Here is a 21,717-nt window from a genome sequence, read left to right as displayed (position 1 = left end):
CTATGGTGCAAATAGTAGAAAAATAGTAGAAAAATCCATTCAAATGTTATCAGTTGTTCCAAAGTACAAGTTTCAGCATTGAATCCACATGTTGTTATTTTCACTGGTTGATGTGTCATTGAATGAATAACTGACACACAAACTGTAGCTGTGGTAACACTTCATGTAGAATATGAAGAATAGGGATTTGAACATATTTAGCATTATTTCATGTTTTTCTGTGAAAGGTGAGTGATGAATCTAACCTATATATAATGTATATTTAAAAGAAAAGATTGACATTTGGAAAACGTCTGTATTAGCTTGTTTTCTGAGCGTTAGATGAAACGATTGAATCATTAATCATTAATTATAGAGCTAGAGCCAAGAGGCAGTTAGCTGAGCTTAGCATAAAGACTGGAGGCAGAGGCTCTGTCCAAAGTTCAAACAAGTACAAGTACCTCCAAAGCTCACAACACATTGTCTGTAGTTTGTTAAATCCTTATGTTTCTGTTTACCACTGCCTCCAGTCTTAATGCTAAGTTAGCCTAACAGCCTCCTGACTCAATATAACATGACAGCAGTATCTAGCCTGTCATCTAACTCTCCGATGTACAGTACGTGCTACATACAGAAATAGGATTTTTTTAAATTTTTGGCCAAGGTGCTGTCGAAACAGGTGAGTTTGCAGTTCGGACGGAAGGTGTGAAAACTTTCTGCTGACATCAATGGTCGTTCCACCATTTTGGAGCCAGGTTACCAAACAGGCAGTTTTATTTGAGGGGAATCTGGGTCCCACTCGCAGTGAGGGAGTAGCGAGCCGATTGGCCGATGCAGAGCGAAGTGAACGCGCTGGGGAGTCTGGCTTGACCTCGGCCTGGATGTAGGAAGGGGCTGATCCATTCACAGCACGGTAGGCCAGCACCAGAGTCTTGAAGCAGATTGAGGCACTCACTGGTAGCCAGTGAAGGGAGCGCAGGAGCGGTGTAGTGTGGGAGAACTTGGGAAGGTTAAAGACCAGTCGGGCTGCTGCATTCTGGATAAGCTGTAGAGGTCGGATGGTACATGAAGGCAGTCCGGCGAGGAGGGAGTTAAAGTAATCAAGGCGTGAGATGACAAGAGCCTGAACAAGAACCTGTGTCGCCTTCTAACTCAGTAGGAACGTATCCTCCTGATATTGTAAAGAGTGTGTCTTTGTTGCAGCGATGCTGGCACTGAAGGACAGTTGGTTGTCCAGTGTCACACCCAGATTACTTGCGGTCTGAGTCGGGGAAACAACCAAGGTGCCGATGTTGATGGTAAGGTCTTGGATGGGAGAGTCCTTCCCTGGAATTAAAAGTCTTGTCGAGGTTGAGTTTCAAGAGGTGTGCGGACATCAACTGAGAGATGTCAGCCAGACAAGCCGAGATTATCATTAACTGCAGTGATGCTGTTTCACCCCTTTCCACTCTGACGAGAAGTAAACATCTGGTAGAGACCTCCATGTTTGTTGGCTAAAACAACAACAATGAATAATGTTCTTACCCTGGGTTGTGCTTTGGGAGTCTGTCTGCTCGGGTTCTGGCTGCTTAGGTGCCATCATGTCTTCCATGACAGTCACATGGGTAACGTACCGGTCCCCAGTCATCTTGTCCTCGCTCACAACTCCACTGAGCTTCACCTTTTTACTGATGAGAGAAAAAAAATGATATTGAATGTATAATAAGATGTATAAAATAACCATTTAGTATCCTTTGTGATCAAGCATCACAGACGGTCTGGGCTGATTTACTGTGTGACCTTAGAACGTTCAAACCTGCTGCCACCTGGACCTGCCAATGAGGAAACTTACCACAGCCCCTTTACATAACATGTGATTACCAACAGGCCAAAGCAATTGTTTTTGTTCTTTACCAAGCTTAGATCAATCCAAATGATGATAACATCCTGGGTTTCTTACCCGGTGCAGGTCTCCCTGAATGCCGTTGTCCAGGATCTTTGCAGCCAGCTGGGCCTCTGTCAGCTGCGGCCGCAGGAAAGGAGGATGCACACACACACTCTGCACACACTTCTTTCTGCCCAGATACCTGCAGAGTAGAGACTAACATCATGAGGACCAACCACTAACAGGTAAACTGCTGTTATAAGCTTTGTTTTAAATGCAGGGAAACACTAACAGAGCAGTGAAATATGCAATTTATCATCAGTGCACTTTTCAAATATCAAATACCGTAATTTCCGGACCGGACTATAAAGCCGTCGAACTTTTTCCCCATGTTTGCGACCGGCTAGGCGGCTTAATTAACAGTGCGGCTTTCCTCATGGATTTTTACAGCTAACGGCCACTAGGGGAATTCCTAAATTCTATGGATTTTACAGGTTACAGTCCCCGGATGCAGGGAAAGAGGCGCGCAAAAGTAGCGAGTGGTACGAGAGACATGACGGACATTACGAAGAGCGAGGCCGCGTGTGAGACACCCTCATTATGGAAATATATATATTTATTTCGAGGAGGTCTGTATTTTGTTAAATAATGCTTTATGTTGATACCCTGAAACCGGGATACTGGCCTGCAAACCCGGCACTATGTCTGGGTCGCGGGCCACTTTTTTTCGGGAGACGGAAATGAAGGATACGCTGAGAGGAGGGGTGCATGTCCAAATACCCCGACTGTGGAGTTACCGTATGTGAATGAGACTTCCATGTGTTTCTTCTTGTTTCAACGGTAATTTATGGACAAATTACTCCAGCCCTTACCTAATGATGGTCCAATGGCAAGAGAGGTCATTATCTACACCTGTCACCACCTCAAAACATTATTTCCATCATACAGTTATGGAGTGTCCTGTCCAACATGGAAAGTGCTCAGTAAAGTTCATGACAGTCTTCTTTTAGATGGGAAATGAGTGGAAAATTCTCTGTTACTCCATTAGAAAACACCACGGAATATTTCATAATTATTTTTATATTTGTGGAGAGCAGAAAAACTTTGGATTAATGATGACTAAACTGTCCCCAGTAAAGAGAAGAAAAATATCAATAAAAGAAAACAGGGCAGAAAAAGCAAGAGAGGTTAAAACACACAAAGAGCTGGACAACAAAGTTTAAGAAGACAGACACAAAGTAAACACTGGAGGGAAAACAGGATGGGCTGTGGTAGTGTTTAAAGGTGAATGGAAAACAAAATGTGAACAGACATTTGACAGTTACTGGGCAGAAAACCTCAATCGGTGCTGTGCTCATTTTATCCATCTGATAAAAAAATCCTACTTCAGGAAGAACTTTGATTGCCAGTTACACAACAATCAAACCACAACAATGGTGTGGACACTTGTCAAAGTTTGACATAATTTGAATTGCTCATCTTAAGAAGGCTACAAAGTAGCTATGCAGTAGAAACTAACGGACTATATTTCTTAGCGGAAGCAATAAAATCATTTTTAAATCAATATAATCATTTATAAAATAAATGTTTTGATGAAGTTGATGTACTTGCATGATTCTTGCACTTGTTGGGTTGTACCCATATGGTTGAATGCCCTTCTTGTAAGTCTCTTTGAATCAAAGATTAAATAAATGTAATGTAATATAACTTTATAGTGTGATAATATGTCAGTGTTTACAGCTTTTACGCTGCCCCCAAGTGGCTTAAAAAAGAAGAAAAGGATGTAGCTTTAAAAACAACTATTAAACATTACTTTAGTAATAATAGTTTATCATTTTCACACAGGCTGACTAAACAACAAGCCTGTCTTGGGGCTTGTATATTAAGGTTTTCTTAATGTGAGTCCCATGATGAGAATTCATGACATAATATTATTAGAGTGTTAAGTAGTTTTAATCTCATACAGAAGCCAAGGAGAAGAAGGGGTGCTATGGACTACAGTAGAAGTCATTACTTGGACTTCCAAGAGTAAATGTGTTTGTGTGTGTCTTCATGAGCACAACAATGTGACTACAGGAGGAAGAGTGCACTGACGTGTATCTGATGTCTTCAGGTGCAGGGAAGGACTCAGCAGGCCAGTTTAGGAAGCAGTTGATGAAGACTACGCAGGCCATAGCAGACCAAACCCACATGATGATGCGGAACGACACACCCAGGTCATAAATCAGCTGAGGCGGTAAGAGTGGTAAGACAGAGAGAGAGAGAGAGTGGATGAAGGGTGATGAAGGGATGAAGAGAAGGGGGAGAAGAAAATAAGTTTTTTTTAAGTATTCATCAGCATGTTGTAAAATTACCTTATTGCTTCAATGTATTTGAATTATATTAACTTTAACAACTGCTTAAAGGTCATCTTCTCTTCCATTTCCTCTTTCTGTGTGTGTGTGTGTGTGTGTGTGTGTGTGTGTGTGTGTGTGTGTGTGTGTGTGTGTGTGTGTGTGTGTGTGTGTGTGTGTGTACCTTGACACCAGGGAAGGTGACGGCGGAAGAAGCGTAGGAGCCGATCATCAGGGAGAGGACTGTGGATCGTACATTCCCAAACATGTTAGGCAGCTAGATGAGAGAGAGATCAAGAGAAAGGAAACTTCTATAATATCAAACCAATGAATGATCAATAAACTGCTGCTGAATCTATTGATCAGCTATGACCTTTGACCTTTCTCAGGCATTTCTATTAAACAACATACAATGTAAAACCGACTAAAATAAATCCCCTAACTTGCTGTTATGAGTGACATTCTCAGTGATACAAATGCACTTTGAAAACCAGTAGATGGCGCTGGTGCATCTTATGAACCAAGCTTTTACTGTGACACACACACACGCTCGCACACACAATAACATGGCATGAGTGTGTGCATGTGAACATTTTGTGGCCATGCAGATGGTCAATTTTGGTGTGTGCGTGTGTGTGTGTGTGTGTGTGTGTGTGTGTGTGTGTGTGTGTGTGTGTGTGTACAGACATACTCTCTAACTATAGACACAGCTGGAGCGCTGCCAATCACCAGCCCCCTGCACGCGGCTCTGTTCACGTGACAGACCCTTTAAACGTACTCCTCATATCACATGTCCTGGATGGCTGTTCATTTATATTATAGAATATCACCAATAGTATATCCTGATCAATCAATCAATACATTTATTTGTCACATGTAATCTTATAAAGTACAATTCGAGTGACATGCAATACCACCAGCTATTTCAATTTATGCATAAGAAAGTGTTTAAATCCAAGATATCAATTCCACCTTTTCAGCCCGCAAAGATCATAGTTTAGTGGTTTATTGCAATCTTTTCCTGTTTTCTAGTTGACTAACTCGACTGTTCCACCTCTGTAAACACTGTACACACATATCCTTCTTGGGGCTGCAGGCTAAAGAAAATTGTACTGGCTTGGCTCTTTGACAATCACATAGTTTGGCCACTGTGAGTAAGGGCACATTGTGTGCTCTGCTTGTGTGTTTTTCGCCCTCTGTGTTATCCAGACGGCTCTTATCTGACCAATTCTACATTCATTGAATGAAAGCTTTACTACTTTGAAAGGAACCAGGTTCAAACACTATTGTTTGTTATCGTTGTATACTGTTATTTATATTTATAAAAAAACAAAAACAGCTGTAATACATCTATATGAAATTGGAATAAGTGGGACATTAACAGTACTGGTCCTAGCTGCCAACAGAGGTTGTTCAAAATCATACTGCTTTAACAAGGAGATTGGAGACGTAATATTGAGCCATGACTTGTCTTATATGCAGATCAACCAGGGATGGAAATAAACTTTTTTGTCCAAGTGCCACTGCGGCTGGTGAGGGGAGTGTGCAGCGACTCGGGGGACGAAGCTTTAGTTAGTGTCTGTGGAGGCTCGGATCCTCATGAGGTTCCCTGCTTTGCCAACAATTGATCTGCCTGGGGTCTCATGCTACACCCCTGTCCAGCCCCCACGCTGTCTGCCTGAGCTCCCCTTTTCCTCTCTTCTGTTCTGACTCTTTGTCTTTCTCAAAAAAATACGATGTTTCAGAAGACTAAAATAACACTCAGTCTATTATAAAAACAACGTTTTTGCAGTTAGTTAGGTTAGCTGGGCTTGTGCACTGTTTACATGAAGTAGTTATGTAAGCGCTTATCAACGAGATAATACACACCAGACACAAACACACACTGGACCAGGAATGACAGCACCAAGGCCAGAATGACCATGTCAAGTCTAGGACATATTGTAGGTCAGGAAGACACACACACACACACACACACACACACACACACACACACACACACACACACACACACGCACACACAGAGAGAAAGAGACGGAGAGAGAGAGAGGTTGAAAAGGGGCCATTGGAGGGTGTGTTGACCGCCAATGTTTTGGATTGGCTGAGAGGCCGAAGCAGAATTTAGAACAAGTGGAACAGCATGTGTTGCTTTGCAAAACACACACACACACACACACACACACACGCACACACACGCACACACCCACACACACACACACACACACACACACACACACACACACACACACACACACACACACACACACACACACACACACACACACAAGCATGTGTTTGTGATCCCAAGTACACATAGAGCAGTAAAAAGCAAGTGTGGAACATGAATGCGCTGAACTTGAAGGTTGTAGATAGAGAGCTGTTCTGGACTCAGTGCGTCACTGCTCTGCTCTGTAGGTTTACGCCTCAGTCTGTGATGTCACGCCGGGGGTTTGACAGAAAGAGAGAGGTGGAAAAGGGGGGATACGGGGCGTCCTGGTGATCAGTCTAGATGTCCCAGGTCCAGGTGCGTTGTCCTGTGTCCCTGTCCTCTCTACTGCTGACTGTACTTCACAATGTCACACTGATGATGTACACAGACTGATGAGTCGAGAAGGACTCATTTAGCTCGACATTGAGACGCTATATATCTTGTGGTTTTGAGTTTCATCTGAATCAACTATAAATGTCAAAGAGGACTGAAAGTAGATGTAAGTTTTGAGGCTGTCATCATTAATTAAATTAGGAAAACTCACATAAGCAGTTTATGTTGTAAATGCTGAGTCCATTTATTAACATTTTTGGCAAATTATATATATTTTTAAAAATCTCTTTAAACTCTGTTTTGGTCTCCACCAACTCCTAAAGGCCCTGTCGCTCATATCCGTATGACAGAAACGTATGCCGGCACATACGAAATATCGGCAATAGGTTGATATAAATTAAGGGTAAGTTCTGATCGTTTGAAGGACGCAGACGATACGCCGAACACGGCAGACATACGGCCCTGTCACACAGCTCCGTATGGCAGAAACGTATGTCGGCGTATATGAAAAGTAGCTCAAAATTTGTCCAAATACGTCCAACTTTTCCACAGCAGTGTTGTAGCTGACGTATACATAAACAAATACATAACAAATTATTATACGTATGTCAAACATTGATAGCGTATCACTTACTTATTTAAAATGTATCAGAGCGTCTGGCCAACGGAGCTGGAAAAGTGCCATCTGGTTCACGTCATGCTGGAGAACGGCTAAAATACTGAACGCTAGCTGTACTGTAGAAACACGTTTAGTAAGTTACTCCGTCGTCAGGCATAATCGTAACATAGGGTAGGAATAGGGTATCCACTCGTTATCAATAAATTGGCTGTAGGGTTCACCGTCAGCTGACGTAGCCTATATCTAACGTACCTCTAACGTAGTCACGTAAGTATTCACGTACTCGATTTACGTAGGTAACTATTCACGTACGTATTCCGTATTCACGTATGTCTAACGTAACGTAACGTCTGCATATCTTATGAAGCACACGTCAGTAAGTGATACGATATCAATAGGTTAGACATGTGGATCTGTATATGTTCACTTTTCCGATCCGATGAAAAGTTGGACGTATTCGGATTCGTATGCGCCGGCATACGTTTCTGTCATACGGATATGTGTGACAGGGCCTTAAGAAAAAAATATCTGTCTCTTTAGCAGCTAAATGCTCCACTATGTTCACCAGCTGTTCTCTACCTTGTTAGTATGATGTTTGCTGCTGAGCAAGTAATGTACGGTTTAATGAAAACCTGACTGTTGAAAAGAGACTGATGAGATGGAACAATAACAACATTTCCACAATTGTCTTTCAGCCACAGAATGACAAATTTATAAGTTTGATAAGTTCATTTACATTTTAAAGGCGAATACAGTTTTCAATGTGCTGACAAATGCTGAACTGCTTTGTAGAGCTGCAGTTCCTGCATATTGATTAGTGCATCATTCAACTTCTGAAGTGATCAGCGACTTTGGTGACTTATTGGTGTTTGTGTTTCATTATGTATTATAACAATATATCAAAACAGAAGCTGTCTGAGTGGTGTAGGTGCACAGTGGAGACTCATTTGAGACACCAGGGCTTCTCAACCTTTTGTAACCTAAGGCCCACTTCTGATTGTTAAAACATTTCCAAGGACCACCATCCGAGATAAATTAATCTGAGCTCTTGAAATGATTCACCATAGAAACAGCTGCTGTAACACAACATAATGTAAGCTAATTAACGGCAAATGTAAATGTATCATCTTTTTAATCTGGTGTCTGTAGTGGATATGCTGGATGTGCTGGTGTCAGGACATATGACCTCCTCAAAAGATATATAGCAGGCTGGCTTAACCCTCGATATGGGTGGCCTGCATAAAGGCAATATGTGATATTGTCCAACAAAGTTAAACTTGTTTTGACTCGTAAGCAATAAAAGCCCACACAACAAGGTGTCCAGCATAGGAAAATAATAACAAGGTGGAGGCAAAGAATGCCAGGTCCTTCACTTTCACACATCTAGACACACAGGGTCATTTAAAAAAGCAAACAACGTAGGTTGTGTTCAAATCTTCATGCAATGTGTGAGTCGTCAGTTTAAGTCATGGTAAAATGTGTTTCTGCTAACTCTCCTGGATTCTCCCCTGTCCAACTGATTATAGATGGCTTATGGTCTGGGAACACCCATGAGCTAAGGAGAGGGGGTGCTTTAGCCTGCCGCACGGCGACAAAGAGGAACTTTGTAATATATGTAGCCATTATTCAGTGTGAGGAACTATTTTTAACTTTCTCAGTACTGGTTCAGTTGTCAATACATTTGGACACCTCACCACTAGTTGTGTGTGCGTGCCTGTGCATGCCTGTGTATGCGTGTGAATCCTACTGTGAGTGAGGTGAAGGTCAGGCAGATTCCTCCAAAGCCGTTGAAGGAGACAGCGAGGAAGATGAGGCCAGACAACACTGGTGGAACACATGGAAATGAAGATTAAAATAAACTATAAGGAAACTTTAAAGGCATTTTTTGTACCTTTGTCCATCATTACGGTACCAACAGAAGCATGTTGGTAAAAAAACTATGATGTAGAAAATGTAATGTTCTTTTACAACACAGTATTAATTTTCCTTTCTCTTCCTAGTCACTTTTAGTGTTTCATCATGGACTTGGACTCCCCTTAACTGTTTCAAAACTACAATAATAAGACTGAAGTTGTGAAATACGTCCTGTATCTCTGTGGGATTATATGATTCAAGCTTGTTGTTGATGTGTTGTTTTACTGTACCTTCAGGGTCATATGCAGCGGCAGCTATCATTGCACAGGAGGCTGCAAAACAGGAACTGAAATATACAGAGAATGTCAGAGCGCATGTGGGCTGTAGTTTCAAAACTTTTAACTTGTGGTTTTAAAAACACTCATCTTCACATAAAAAGCAAATAATAAAAGGACTGTCTGTCACACCTGCCAATGAGCCTCAGTGGGCGCGGTCCATATCTGTCCATCAAGATCCCCAGTGGTAAAGTGGCTGCACTCAAGAGGAAGGAGCCGATGGTGAAGCCAAGGTTCAACACCTCTTCCTGCTCCACACAACTCCGCCAGTTACCGCTCTGCATGGAGGTCACGTTGGTATTGACAGTCTCATTTTCTGGATAAGGTCATAGAAAAAAAGAGAAAGTAAAGAAACAAACACTCACTGCACTGAGAAGACTAGACATTACAATGTATGGGTAAAAAATAAACCCAATATACTGCTGCCAACAGGACAGGCCCAGATAACTTAGTCATAGTGTTAGAGGTCAGAGGTTAATGCAAGAGGTGAAAATATGCTGTTTTGTTTCAGTCCAGGCTCATTTTGCAAGTTTGTTATCAATGAGATTGTAGCTGCAGCTGAAATATTTAGTGACCGCTGGACAAGTGTTTTTTTTAGTGATGCTTAAACCTTAACTTACTGAACTCTTTGCTGAATGCTTTGCAAGTGTCTCATGTGAAGATTACGTGATTGAAGAATCTGTTCTATTCATTCTATCTCTGTGAGAGCTGGTATCTGGAAGAGAACGTTTTGGGAGGCATTTTGCAACACTGTAGGATTTAATTGTTTATTTGAAGTCCTACAGTTTATATTTAACTATTAAACCAGGGGTCGGGAACCTATGGCTCGCGAGCCATATATGGCTCTTTCGATAATGCAATATGGCTCGTTTAACATTTTTTAACATGATTAACAAGTAATAAATAATTATATTGTGACATTTTAAAGTAAAAACATTTAGCAGCGGATTTGTTTTTAGTTCTCCCCTCTCCTTTCCTCCGCTCTGTCTCTGGCTGTAGGTGAAGGTGTGTTCACACGTGTGTGCGTAGGGGGCGGAGCCCCGCCCTAAGCGAAACCGAGCAGAGGAGAAACTGCACAAAGCAAGCAATAGACCGGGGGGGTCAAACTCAATCACAGGGAGGGCCAAACACGGTCCACATTTATTGAACAGGATACACATATTGGATAAAGTGCAAAAAGATATGGAACATATTTAAGTCAACTGCAAACGGATTGCTGAGCAGTTCAATTTAAATTTCTGAGCTGCAAAGTCGGCAAATGCGCTCAGTTTATGAGCAGAATGCGCGGTGGAGATGGTTTGTCAGTGTTTGGAAACACGCAGTGACCAAAGTTTCCTTCTGCATCAGAGTCTCCCACAGAAAGCTCGGCTTAGAAAGCTCTCACTGCATCACACATGTCCGTGATCACACGGCCCTGAAGCAGTGAGATGCTTCGTTATGTCGCACAAACAGTCCAGCTCACATCGCCACTTTCGTCCCAGAGATCTGTGGTGTCTTTCCCTTTGCTTTCCAAAAACTTTGATTTCATTCACACATTTAGATACTTCCTCAAATGTCTTTACCCGTGGTTGTGCCATGCATTGATGTAATTACCAAAACCGGCGGGCCAGTTATGACAGACATAGGATATTTTCTCGCGAGACGGATATAATTGCCTTGAGTTTGACACACTGAAACGTGCACATAAATGAGATAAATAACGTAAGCGTTTAGTTTATTTAATAAAAGAGCTCCTGTTCAATGAAACACTGATACTGCTATTAGTAATCGGAGACATGTTATTCTTAAAAAATGCACGCATAAAGTTGCATTCAAATTTATATATTTTTATATATGGCTCTCAAGGAAATACATAAAAAAATACTTAGCTTTTATGGCTCTCCCAGCCAAAAAGGTTACCGACCCCTGTATTAAACTATTATATGAACAAAGACTGGAACAAAACACTTGGCAGTCTTGTTGGAAGATACATCCAGGATTATATTTGATATGATAGTTATATCTAAAACAGGCAATATTAAGAATCAGTTGTTGAATTGTTGTCACGTCCATCAGTGAAATCAGTCCTTGAACAAAGACTTCAAAAATCCACCACAATCATGGTCTCCTCAAAGAACCCGAAACACCCCTAAACCCGGGTCCGAGCATGTCTTCAGGTCACAGACACTCAACATGTGCCACAGACAGCATCTGTCTGTACTGTAAAACTATATTATAATAAGACTGCAACTTTGAAATGATCCGAGAGAGGTACGTGTTTGATTGGGGATAATAACTGCAATAGAGGATGAGACTTACCAATACAAAGGTGGGAGTAGAAGCCTTCATTCTTCAGCATGATGAGCAGTGAGCCCCAGCCCAGCAGAACAGCAGAAAAGAGGAGGTTTTCTATAATGGCTGTGATAGCCATCCACCACCTCCTCCTGTACGCTTGGGCCAAGCTGGGAGCCATGGCAGCTGTAGAACAGGAAGGAAAACATTAGTCCACCAAACAGCTGGAAACGCATCATTGGTTCTATAACATTGAGCGAAGAAATTCATCATCATCATCATCATCTTCATCATCATCATCATCATTTCAATGTTTTTTCCTTCTATTTTTTAGATAACTTCTGGCTATTATATTTTTATTTGAACTTGTATTGTTGTAATTGTCTGATTGTCTGGGTAATACTGTGACTGTTTGTCTTCTGATTGAGAACAAAATATACTGGGCTGTAAATATGTGTTCCACTGTCAGCTGTAATGACCAGAGTGATAAAATATTCTGCTTACCCTTACCCATCACTGCCTGTCATTATGAATCCAACTTTATTAATTAATTGTGTGTGTCTGCTTGCGAGAGAATGATAGCTAGCTAACAATGGCAGTAGGTTTGTCTCAACCTGATGATGTGTCGTGATTGCTGATGTGTCGTGATCAAATGTAACTGGTCATTGAAATTATGCATTTTAATTTAAAGTTCTTTCTGAAAATGTAGGTAATTTTTTTATGTATGTGAATTCTTAAGCACATTTAGCTATTTAAACAACTAGCTTTGTATATTAGCAAAATTATTTTTTTACTTATTCTAACCATTTGGCAGTACCTCCGCAGCCGTAGTAGGTGTAGTTTGGCCTCAGGGGCCTTCAGGGGATCAACTGAATCCCCTGAAGGGGCCAGGACACTGATCTGAGCCCTGCCAGAAGAGGTGGAACAGGCTCACGCTAGACAGAGCTCACAGCCATAGTTGCCACAAGGCTGGAAACTTAGAAGAGGGACGGGATGGCCCAGAATTAGCCAAACAGGTCTGTCCCCCCATAGCTCTGTGCAGTTTAGGAAGCCGACTGATCTCTTGTCTAATAACCTACTAAAGGACACAGACCACTTGTTTGCACACCTAGATCGTAAAATCAGGTACATGCTCCTCAAACCGAGAAGGGGCACTGTAAGGTTTTCAGGGAGGGTAATATCCAGAGCCCTGGTCACCCTACTGATAACCTCTTCAATACGGTCGGCAGATGACACTTTCTGCCAGGAGTTGTTTCTACGACCCAGTGTCTATATCGCATCTGAATTTTTCTGCTCTTCCAACTCTGAAGTGGCAGGAGGAAGGGTGCTAATATGAAATTGATCTGCTGAACGCCCAAAAATAGGAGGAGGCAGGAGAGCCTGCCAGGATCTGAACACTCTCCTCTTTCCATCCTGGCTGTTTCTGCTGGCTTGTCATACCTTGAACTACATTTTTTACGGTGAGATTAGCAGGGGTGGGGACGAGCAGTTGACCTGAAGTTTTTTCCACCCACTTACTGTGTTTAAGTTCATTTGTCTGCCTCTACATGTTCTTAGACTCTCAGAAAGAGGCAGGGCAGTGGTGAAACCCACGTGACACAGATACAGGAAACTGACTCTCAGTGCACCTTTCTGAGTCTCTAGTTACTGTGTATGATTCAATAAAGAGGAGAAGTAAAATGTATGTTTAACTGTGAAAATATCCAATATTCATATAAAACAAGTGTTAGGCGATAAGAACACACACAATTTGTTTTGGGGAGAAACACAGAAACACTGCATCACTGTTGCATAAGTTACGTACGTGTTAAAGAGGAAGGGGGGGGGGATTAACCCTAGTTGACCTTCTACTGTAGCTGGAGCTATCATGTGTCATGCACTGATCTAACCCTGTGTACACATCTACACACACACACACAGTAACATTCATATTGAACTACAAATCAATACCCCGTGTTCTTCCTAGCAATGAGTGTTTAAATATTTGATGGACTGAATTCAAAACCTCTGAGGGGGAGTGTGTGTGTGTGTGTGTGTGTGTGTGTGTGTATGTGTATGTGTTGGTGTGTGTGTGTGTGTGTGGGATGCTTTAGAAAGCAGTGACTCAACCTGTGGGTTTGTGAGCATGGGTTTTTCGATTTCAATCTTTTTGATATGTTTGTTTTGTAATGGGATTTAATTTAACACAATTTATTGGTGATAGTTTAATTTAGTTTTTACTTTTGGTGAGTTTGGGTGTGGTGTTTGGGGTGTTTGTGGGGTTTTCTCTTGCTGGTGTCTCGCCGGTCGGCGTCTGACGCCATAGTAAATGGAGAATTCACCAAGCTAATAAGGAAGCACGGCATAAAGATCTCAGCCGGCTTCCTGTGTAGTGTAGAAGATGTAGGTTTAGCTGTGGGGGAAAGGTCGGACACGGCAGTATAAAATCACTGGCGCGGATGAACAGCGCCGTTGTCATTTTCCTGGACCAGCTGGAGAAGGTGAACCGCGTTATTGAGACAGGTATCGTGGTAAATGATTTGTTTGTGCAGGTGTTGCCACTGGCCCTGCCCGCAACCAGAGTAGTTCTATCCAATGTCCCTCCGTTCATAACTGATGAATTCCTCAGTAGAGCGCTAGTCCAGACACAGGAAAGTTGTTTCCTCGGTGAAAAAGATCCTGTCTGGATGTAAGTCTCAGTTACTGAAACATGTAGATGATTATGACTATGTGATTTTTGCGACTTCATCAATTATGAAGTGTTTTGGTTGCGGAGAGGAGGGACACACCGCAAGAGCCTGTCCGAGGCGCGAGGAGCCAGCTGCGTTTGGTCCAGGAGGGGTGACGGCTGCTGCGGTGGAGCCGTCCACAGCTGTGCCGGTTTTAATACCTCAGCCAGACTCTATATGAGCCAAAGAAAGGAGTCTGGCCTCACTGACCAGGAGGTTTTTAGATTAAAGAAACTTGTGCTAAAAGTAAAAAAAAACAAGCAAACGTTGATTTTTGCTTTTAACATCTCACTTGCTATGGATATTTTTAGAGTGGGTGTTTTTATAAATGTGTAAGCTCCAATAATTGGTGCAGAGAGGAAGCTGTTTTTACAAAAAGATAATGATGTTTTAAATAGCTGTTCCTCGGAGGATCTTTTATTCTTGGGAGGGGATTTTAACTGCACAGAAAATGCATCTGTAGATCGCAATCACGCAGAGCCGTATTCAGCGTCCCAGAATGCTCTGAGGCAGCTGGTCCACTCCCATGGCCTGGTGGATGTATGGAGAAGGATGCATGCAGATGATCGACAATATACATGGTCTCACCACCGAGATAATGGGATTTCCTCAGCCAGGTTGGATCGTATTTATTGTTTTAAACATCATTTTAATATTTTTAAACTGTGCAGCATCATTCTGGCTGGTTTTACAGATCATGCTTTGCTTTTATGTAATGTTTTCATTAGAAACATAAAGCCAAAAAGTGCATATTGGCATTTTAACTCAGTTTTAACAGTTTTAACAGGTCCTTATGTATTTCTGGAGTGTTTTTAGACAGAGGAAGGGTGATTTTAGCAGTCTTAGGCAGTGGTGGGACCATGGTAAGACTGAAATCAAAATGCTCTGTCAACAGCACACCGTCAATGTCACACAAGATATCACCAGATCTATGAAAGACCTGGAGGCTGATATAGTAGAATTAGAAAGAATTAGTGAGTCCACAGGAGTTCGAGGATATATTGAAATCATCAAAGTAAAATAAATGGCTTTGGCTGACCTGCTAGACGTTAAAGTACAGGGTGCACTGGTTCGGTCTCGGTTTCAAAACGCCACCGAGATGGATGCTCCCTCTAGCTTCTTCTTCGGCCTGGAGAAAAAGAAGAGCAGCAGCTGGTAGATGCAGTGGGGCCGGCGATGAGCAATGCCTGGGCCCTGGCCTCTCTGCTGGGTCTGAACTCTGTCCGGGTGGCTCAAAGAATCCTGCAGCTCTGGAGCAAGAGGCTCACTGGAGAAGAGGGGAGCCCCCTAACCAAGTACAGCCAGGGAGAGGCTGATCCAGACTCAGCGGACCCCTTTCCCGAAGTCTACCTGAGCCCAGGGCTGGGAGAACTGACCGGCCCCCTGCATGAGGTCATTAATCCAGTTAAACTGTCGCTGCACAGAGCTGACAAAAACGTTCTATACTAACTGTGTAAAAAGCATCTGCAGAAAAGGCCTGTGCAGCAGACCCTCCACTGGAAGATTTTACATGGTGCTATTGCCTCAAACGCTTTTATTTCTGTTATTAATCCTGCCGTTTTTAACAACATTTTGTAATCTTCGCAAGACTGTTTTCCATGTTTTTAGCGAGAGTAAGAGACTCACAAGTTTCTTCTCTATTTTAATATTGGTTTTTAGTCTCTTTGATGTAGTTTTTACTGAGAGTTTTTATCATGGGAGCTGCCTACAAAAAGGCAAATAAAGAAAAGTGACAGCTCTTAAATTTCCTCTCAGGAGAAGCCAAAATGGCCATATACATAAGCAGGAAGAACACAATAGAAAACAGAGAAGGGCAGGAGGCCCGGTTAGTGTGGCTCTGTAACATCAGGGCCAGACTCTGGCTAGAGTTCAGATTTTTTAAACATAGTGATGATTTAGAGACTTTTAAACAGCGTTGGTGTTTTAAAGATATTGTTTGTTTTATTGATAAAGATGAGTTATACTTTGCACAGTTTTTTGTTGGATAAAAAAATAATGTTCTGTGTGTATATATATATATATATATATATATATATATATATATATATATATATATACATTTTAAAACTGAAATGGATTTTCTTTGCACTTTATTTGTAAACTGTTTGTGAGTTTACATTTATTTTTGTAAATAAAGTGTTTTTTGAAAAAATCTCTCTCTCTCTCTCTCTCTCTCTCTCTCTCTCTCTCTCTCTCTCTCTCTCACACACATTCTATGCTCTGACTGCAAACAAAATCCCGGGCTAATATGCTGACATTATATAATTGAAATGTACGTTAATGAATGTTTAGAGTTATACAACAGCGAAAGCATAATTGATTATGTCAATGAATTTAGAATGAACAAATGGAATGCACGAACAATCACAATCCAAATCATAGTCACCACAGAAAGTATCTATGGATTTATAAAATACTTTAGCTGTAATGCAGAGATATGTGACATACTGTGGAAACAGGGATACAAAACTCCTTGAAGCTTTAGGTTAGCTAACATTAGCGCAAGGCACACAGCTTAGCTCGCAACGCTAAATTACAATATTAATGCAGTTCGACGGTGTTGCTGTTGTTTCTTATTCATCTGCAGTGCCACACACAACATGTTACAACAGCTGTACAGGCTCTCTCTGATGACTTGTTCATGAATTCAAAACATACTTATCACTCTGATAGTGCTACTTTCTTATGAGTGCTTTGCTTACTTCTTATAGATAGTTGCTGGACATAACAATCGTCTATCGCTGCCAGTAGCAGTAGCCTGCATATAAGACATTTAGAGAACAACAAAGTTTCCTCCTCTCCCACCGCAACAACAACAACCCTATTTATGCTGGAGGGGACGTTAACGGGCTGTTTGAAAGACAGAAACCCCGCAAAGCAGCCGGTCCAGACTCTGTATCACCATCTACACTGAAGCTGTCTCCAGTGTTTACAGAAAATTTCCACACCTCATTCGAGACATGCCTCATACCAGCCTGCCTCAAAACCTCCATCATCATTCCCTTCCCAAACAAGGATCACAGCACTTAACCCATACAGACCCGTCGCCCTGACCTCTATGGTTATGAAGTCTTTTGACGTCTTGTCCTGTCCAACCTAAAAAACCTCTCGACCCATTTCTGGAACCCCTGCAGTTCGCCTACAGAGCCAACAGGTCTGTAGATGACGGCAGGAACCTATGCCAGGACTTCAGCTCCGCCTTTAATACCATCATCCCGGCTCTGCTGCAGGACAAGCTCTCCCAGCTCTCTGTACATCAACAGCTGCACCTCCAGTCACCAGTCGTCAAGCTCCTGAAGTTCACGGATGACACCACCCCCATTGGAGAGCAAGGTTAGATCCATGCTACATCCACTTAATTGGCAGTGTACCTGTTAGGCAGAGGTACAGGCAAATTCCCCACTCTGACTATGATAGAGTTAGGGACTACATAGTCAACTGTTAGACAGCCAGATTATACAGAAAAGCTGTAGCCCCTATGCCTCTCATATTGTCCTGGTGAGGATATAATCCTTCACATGATAGGAAATGCTCTCTTTTCTCACCGCAAGGTAGGACGCAGAGCCATGTGGTGCAGGCAGCTAGTTAGTCTTGTTTCTATGGTAACCTCCCCTGCTTGCCTGTATTGCTTCTGGCTACGTTACATACAGCTGTTATCTCATTGGTTGCGCTTTGAAAGATCAGCGCCAATCTAGCTCAAAGTTGAAATAATTTGGACTTTGAGCGCAGCAAGTGGTGCGCCACGGCAAGAGCATAACTTTCCATAACGGCGAATCAGTTAGCTACGGCTACGTACAATAACTAGACCAAGAGAGAGAGATGGAGAAGATCGCTTAAAATTACGTATTGCCGACAAGGTCCCAAAAAATGCCGAAGTCTAAAGAGAACCCACGGCCTCCGCCAGTATAACTCGTCATCTGTCCATCACAAACGTCCAGTGAAACTATTTCCTGAGTTTATGTCAGATGCTTGATGCTAGACTAATAATAATAATAATAATAAATTGTATTTATAGGCGCACTTTTCATTTGCGTAAACATGGTCTGCTTTCATAAATTGCTAATCGTTGTAGGTTATTTATTGTACTCATTTATCCACCATCATTTATTAATTATTACATTTTCTGTTCAAGTTTTGTAGTTTCAATAAACACTTATAAAGAACTTCATCCTGTGATTTGCGTGTGTATGAATTATCAGGTCTGGGCCAGAACTCTGAAGCAGTCTTTAAAATATGAGACTAGATCAATGTTTTGTGTTGATGGCATTGATTATGTTATTTAATATAAAACATACTCTCTTTTACCAATTCATGTGTTTATGATACATACTTTTCAGTTATTATTTATCGTATTATTCATAAATACTACAAGCTCATCCTACTAAATCAACCCAGGGTTCTCAGTCTGGCTATGAGCGCGTTCACATCAAAGGGGCGGGGTTTGCCTCATGTGACTAATGTACTGTCAGCAGAGCGTCATATTTTACAAATAAAAGGTCATTTATGATATCAGACTATTACAAAGAAGTTAAACACATAATCCAGGCTAAAAGTAACACAGTTGAAGCTGCCAGTGCAGGATGGACGGCTGGAAAACAACGACTGTGTGAATGTGTAAATGAATAGACTTATGATATCCCTGCCCATCTAGGGGATCTAATTATAATTACATTTATGTATTCCATTAAATTAAGGTGTTGCTTAGATGTATTCTTTAGAATATAAGATACTTTATTTATCCACTTGGGTAAATGATGGTGTGTATGATAATATTTTAGCCTTATTCTTTCAGCTGCAACCCCCGTGTAAAACAGACTTCGCAGCAAATAAAAATAAATATGAAACATAATTCAAAGCTTTAAGCAGGCTTACTTTCATTATAGTAGGGCTGCACCTAATAGTTTGAAACTTCGAAGCTTCATTCAAATTGACATTCAAATTCTAAATGAACTTTCCAATGCTGCACAGCTTCTTCTTCTTTGCATGTCTTTTGATTGCGTTTAAAGCCGGTATTTGTATCAGATGAAGATGAGGCTGCACTAATGTTATTAGTATCATACTGTTGGATTCCAGTGGTGGCTGCGTAGGATTGTTTCAGACTTGTGTGATCCATACATTTAAAAAAAGAAAAATCTAAGTATTGTAAAGTCCAAAAGTCAACATTTATTGAAAAAAGATGAATAAATAATCCATTTTACAAATCCTGCTTCGTAGTCCAGGCCTTGGTAACAGACTACACAGGAGAGAGGTGAGTTGATTTCCTTATCATGATGAGTAACTCGTAGTCATGTCATCATTGTCCAATGTCAATCACAAAAAGCAAAGCTGACGGAGAGGCTTGCGCCTTCTAGAACAGTCCTTTTTTAGCTTTATTCACCAGGATGGAGATGTGTGGTGACCTGGCAGGTTCTCTGTGATGCTGATTTCCAAGAACGTTGAACTCCAATGTTCCACCACAGCTCCACTGATGTAGACAGGGGTGTGTGTCTTTACCTCCTTTTCTAAAATCAATGATCAGTTCCTCGGTTTTGCTGACGTTGAGCAGTAAGTTGTTATCTGAGCAGCACTCTGTAAGATTGTTGATATCCTATGAAGTCTCATTGTTGTTTGAAATTTGTCCGATCAACATAGTGTCATCCGCAAATTTCACAACAGAGTTCTCTTCATGTTGAGGGCTACAGTCGTGGGTGTACAGCGTGAACAGGAGGGGGCAGAGCACACAGCCCTGAGTTGCAGAGGGTGGACAGCTTACCTTGGTGTCCACATCACAGAGGGCCTCACCTGGATTTCTCACTATTGACTCAGTGGTGAGAAAGGTAAGGAAGAGACTGTTTCACCTCAGACGCTTGAGGAAATGTTGTGTATCCCCTCAAATGCTGAGGAAGTTCTGCTTCTACACCATTGAGAATGTCCTGACGAGCAACGTAAAGGCCCTGCAAAGACTTGGTTTGTTTGGCTGAACATACAATAGACCGTGCTCTAACCTGCCTAAAGGGTATTTACACCAGACGCTGCAAGAATAAGGAGAATTATTATAATAATGGCCTTTTCTCCTTGTTGAGGGGCGGGAAGAAGGTACCAGCCAATCATAGACATATATTATTATTATTATTATTATTATTATTATTATTATTATTATTATCATTATTATTATTATTATTATTATTATTATTATTATTATTATTATTATTATTATTATTATTATTATTATTATTATATAAAAGGCCTATATATATATACCTATACTATTCAAACTCTTTTAAATGCACAAATTAAAATAACTGTCAGGATAACATTTCCCTGGTTTTGTACCTTACATGATTACGTGTGACAAATAAATAGAGGAATGATGGATAGATATCCGTCATTACTGCTTTAAATAGTCGGGGTTCTTCCTACAAATATTTGTCATTCTTAATAGCAGACCAAAAAGCCAAAATAGTGATTTTCTTTTTGTTATTTTGATTTGAAAGTTTTGTTTAGAATCAACAAATGAGTAATCAACAACAACATAGTTCACACCTTGTGAACTCCAGATATGAGACAATGTCCCCTCACAAGGTCATGAACACCACTTCAGTTGGAATGGACTCTTGTAATGAACACAGTAAACATGAACACATTAATACCTCCTTCCTTTCTCTCTCGTACCTTTTCTCAGTTGTCTTAATAAATACCCTTTTCCATGTCAAAGTGACACTCACTGATCAACAAATATTTGTTGCCAGAAGTTTAAATTTACAAAAGCTAGAGGCCAACTCCATCATCACATGTTTTATTTATACCTCAAACAAAGCTCCCTGTTGGACAGTTTGCCTCTCAGCCCAGTTAAACAATGATGACGAGACAGTAGTGGTTGACAGGAGAGGGAACTAACATCTTAACCTGAGCTCAGAAGTAGCTCCAGAGTGCGATCCCATACAGCAACAGAACTGGAGTCATTGAAACTCAGCTCAGGCTCTATGAAAGGAACAATCCAATCTATGCAACATGCGTAAAGTCACTTACTTCACAAGTTGAGCTCCTCCAGTAGCTGGTCTGTATTTATACGGTGATGATTCAACACGTTATCTTCTCTGCGGCTTCTGTTTCCAACAGGACAAGTGTAATTCTGTTTTAGAGTTTAATCTTTCTTTCTTTCTTTTGTTGATTTAAAGTGTGGAATCCCTCCCACTGTGTGGCAGCTGTATTCATTGGCACATGTGCACTCAC

At 41.3% G+C, this 21,717-nt stretch overlaps 2 protein-coding genes across 2 annotated transcripts in view; both read right to left on the bottom strand.

Moving 5' to 3' along the window:
- The window catches only part of LOC115018129 (palmitoyltransferase ZDHHC5-like), a 20,417-nt gene extending 18,375 nt beyond the window's left edge, over positions 1-2,042 (bottom strand). Inside the window, exon 1 of the mRNA XM_029447000.1 lies at positions 1,919-2,042. The gene's annotated coding sequence lies outside the window, so the exon portion shown is untranslated. The remainder of the gene's footprint in view (positions 1-1,918) is intronic.
- The window catches only part of slc43a1b (solute carrier family 43 member 1b), a 25,823-nt gene extending 4,106 nt beyond the window's left edge, over positions 1-21,717 (bottom strand). The window contains exons 1-8 of the mRNA XM_029446881.1: positions 21,514-21,717; positions 11,825-11,983; positions 9,659-9,842; positions 9,482-9,537; positions 9,085-9,161; positions 4,361-4,453; positions 3,938-4,071; positions 1,504-1,646 (exon numbers count right to left, since the gene is read on the bottom strand). Of these exons, the coding sequence (XP_029302741.1) occupies positions 1,504-1,646; positions 3,938-4,071; positions 4,361-4,453; positions 9,085-9,161; positions 9,482-9,537; positions 9,659-9,842; positions 11,825-11,978 (841 nt within the window). The 5' untranslated portion in view covers positions 11,979-11,983; positions 21,514-21,717. The remainder of the gene's footprint in view (positions 1-1,503; positions 1,647-3,937; positions 4,072-4,360; positions 4,454-9,084; positions 9,162-9,481; positions 9,538-9,658; positions 9,843-11,824; positions 11,984-21,513) is intronic.

Source organism: Cottoperca gobio, chromosome 1 (genome assembly GCF_900634415.1).
Source record: "Cottoperca gobio chromosome 1, fCotGob3.1, whole genome shotgun sequence".
Classification (NCBI taxonomy): Eukaryota; Metazoa; Chordata; class Actinopteri; order Perciformes; family Bovichtidae; genus Cottoperca; species Cottoperca gobio.
Note: the sequence above shows the minus strand (reverse complement) of the source record. Positions and strands in the feature narration are given on the sequence as shown.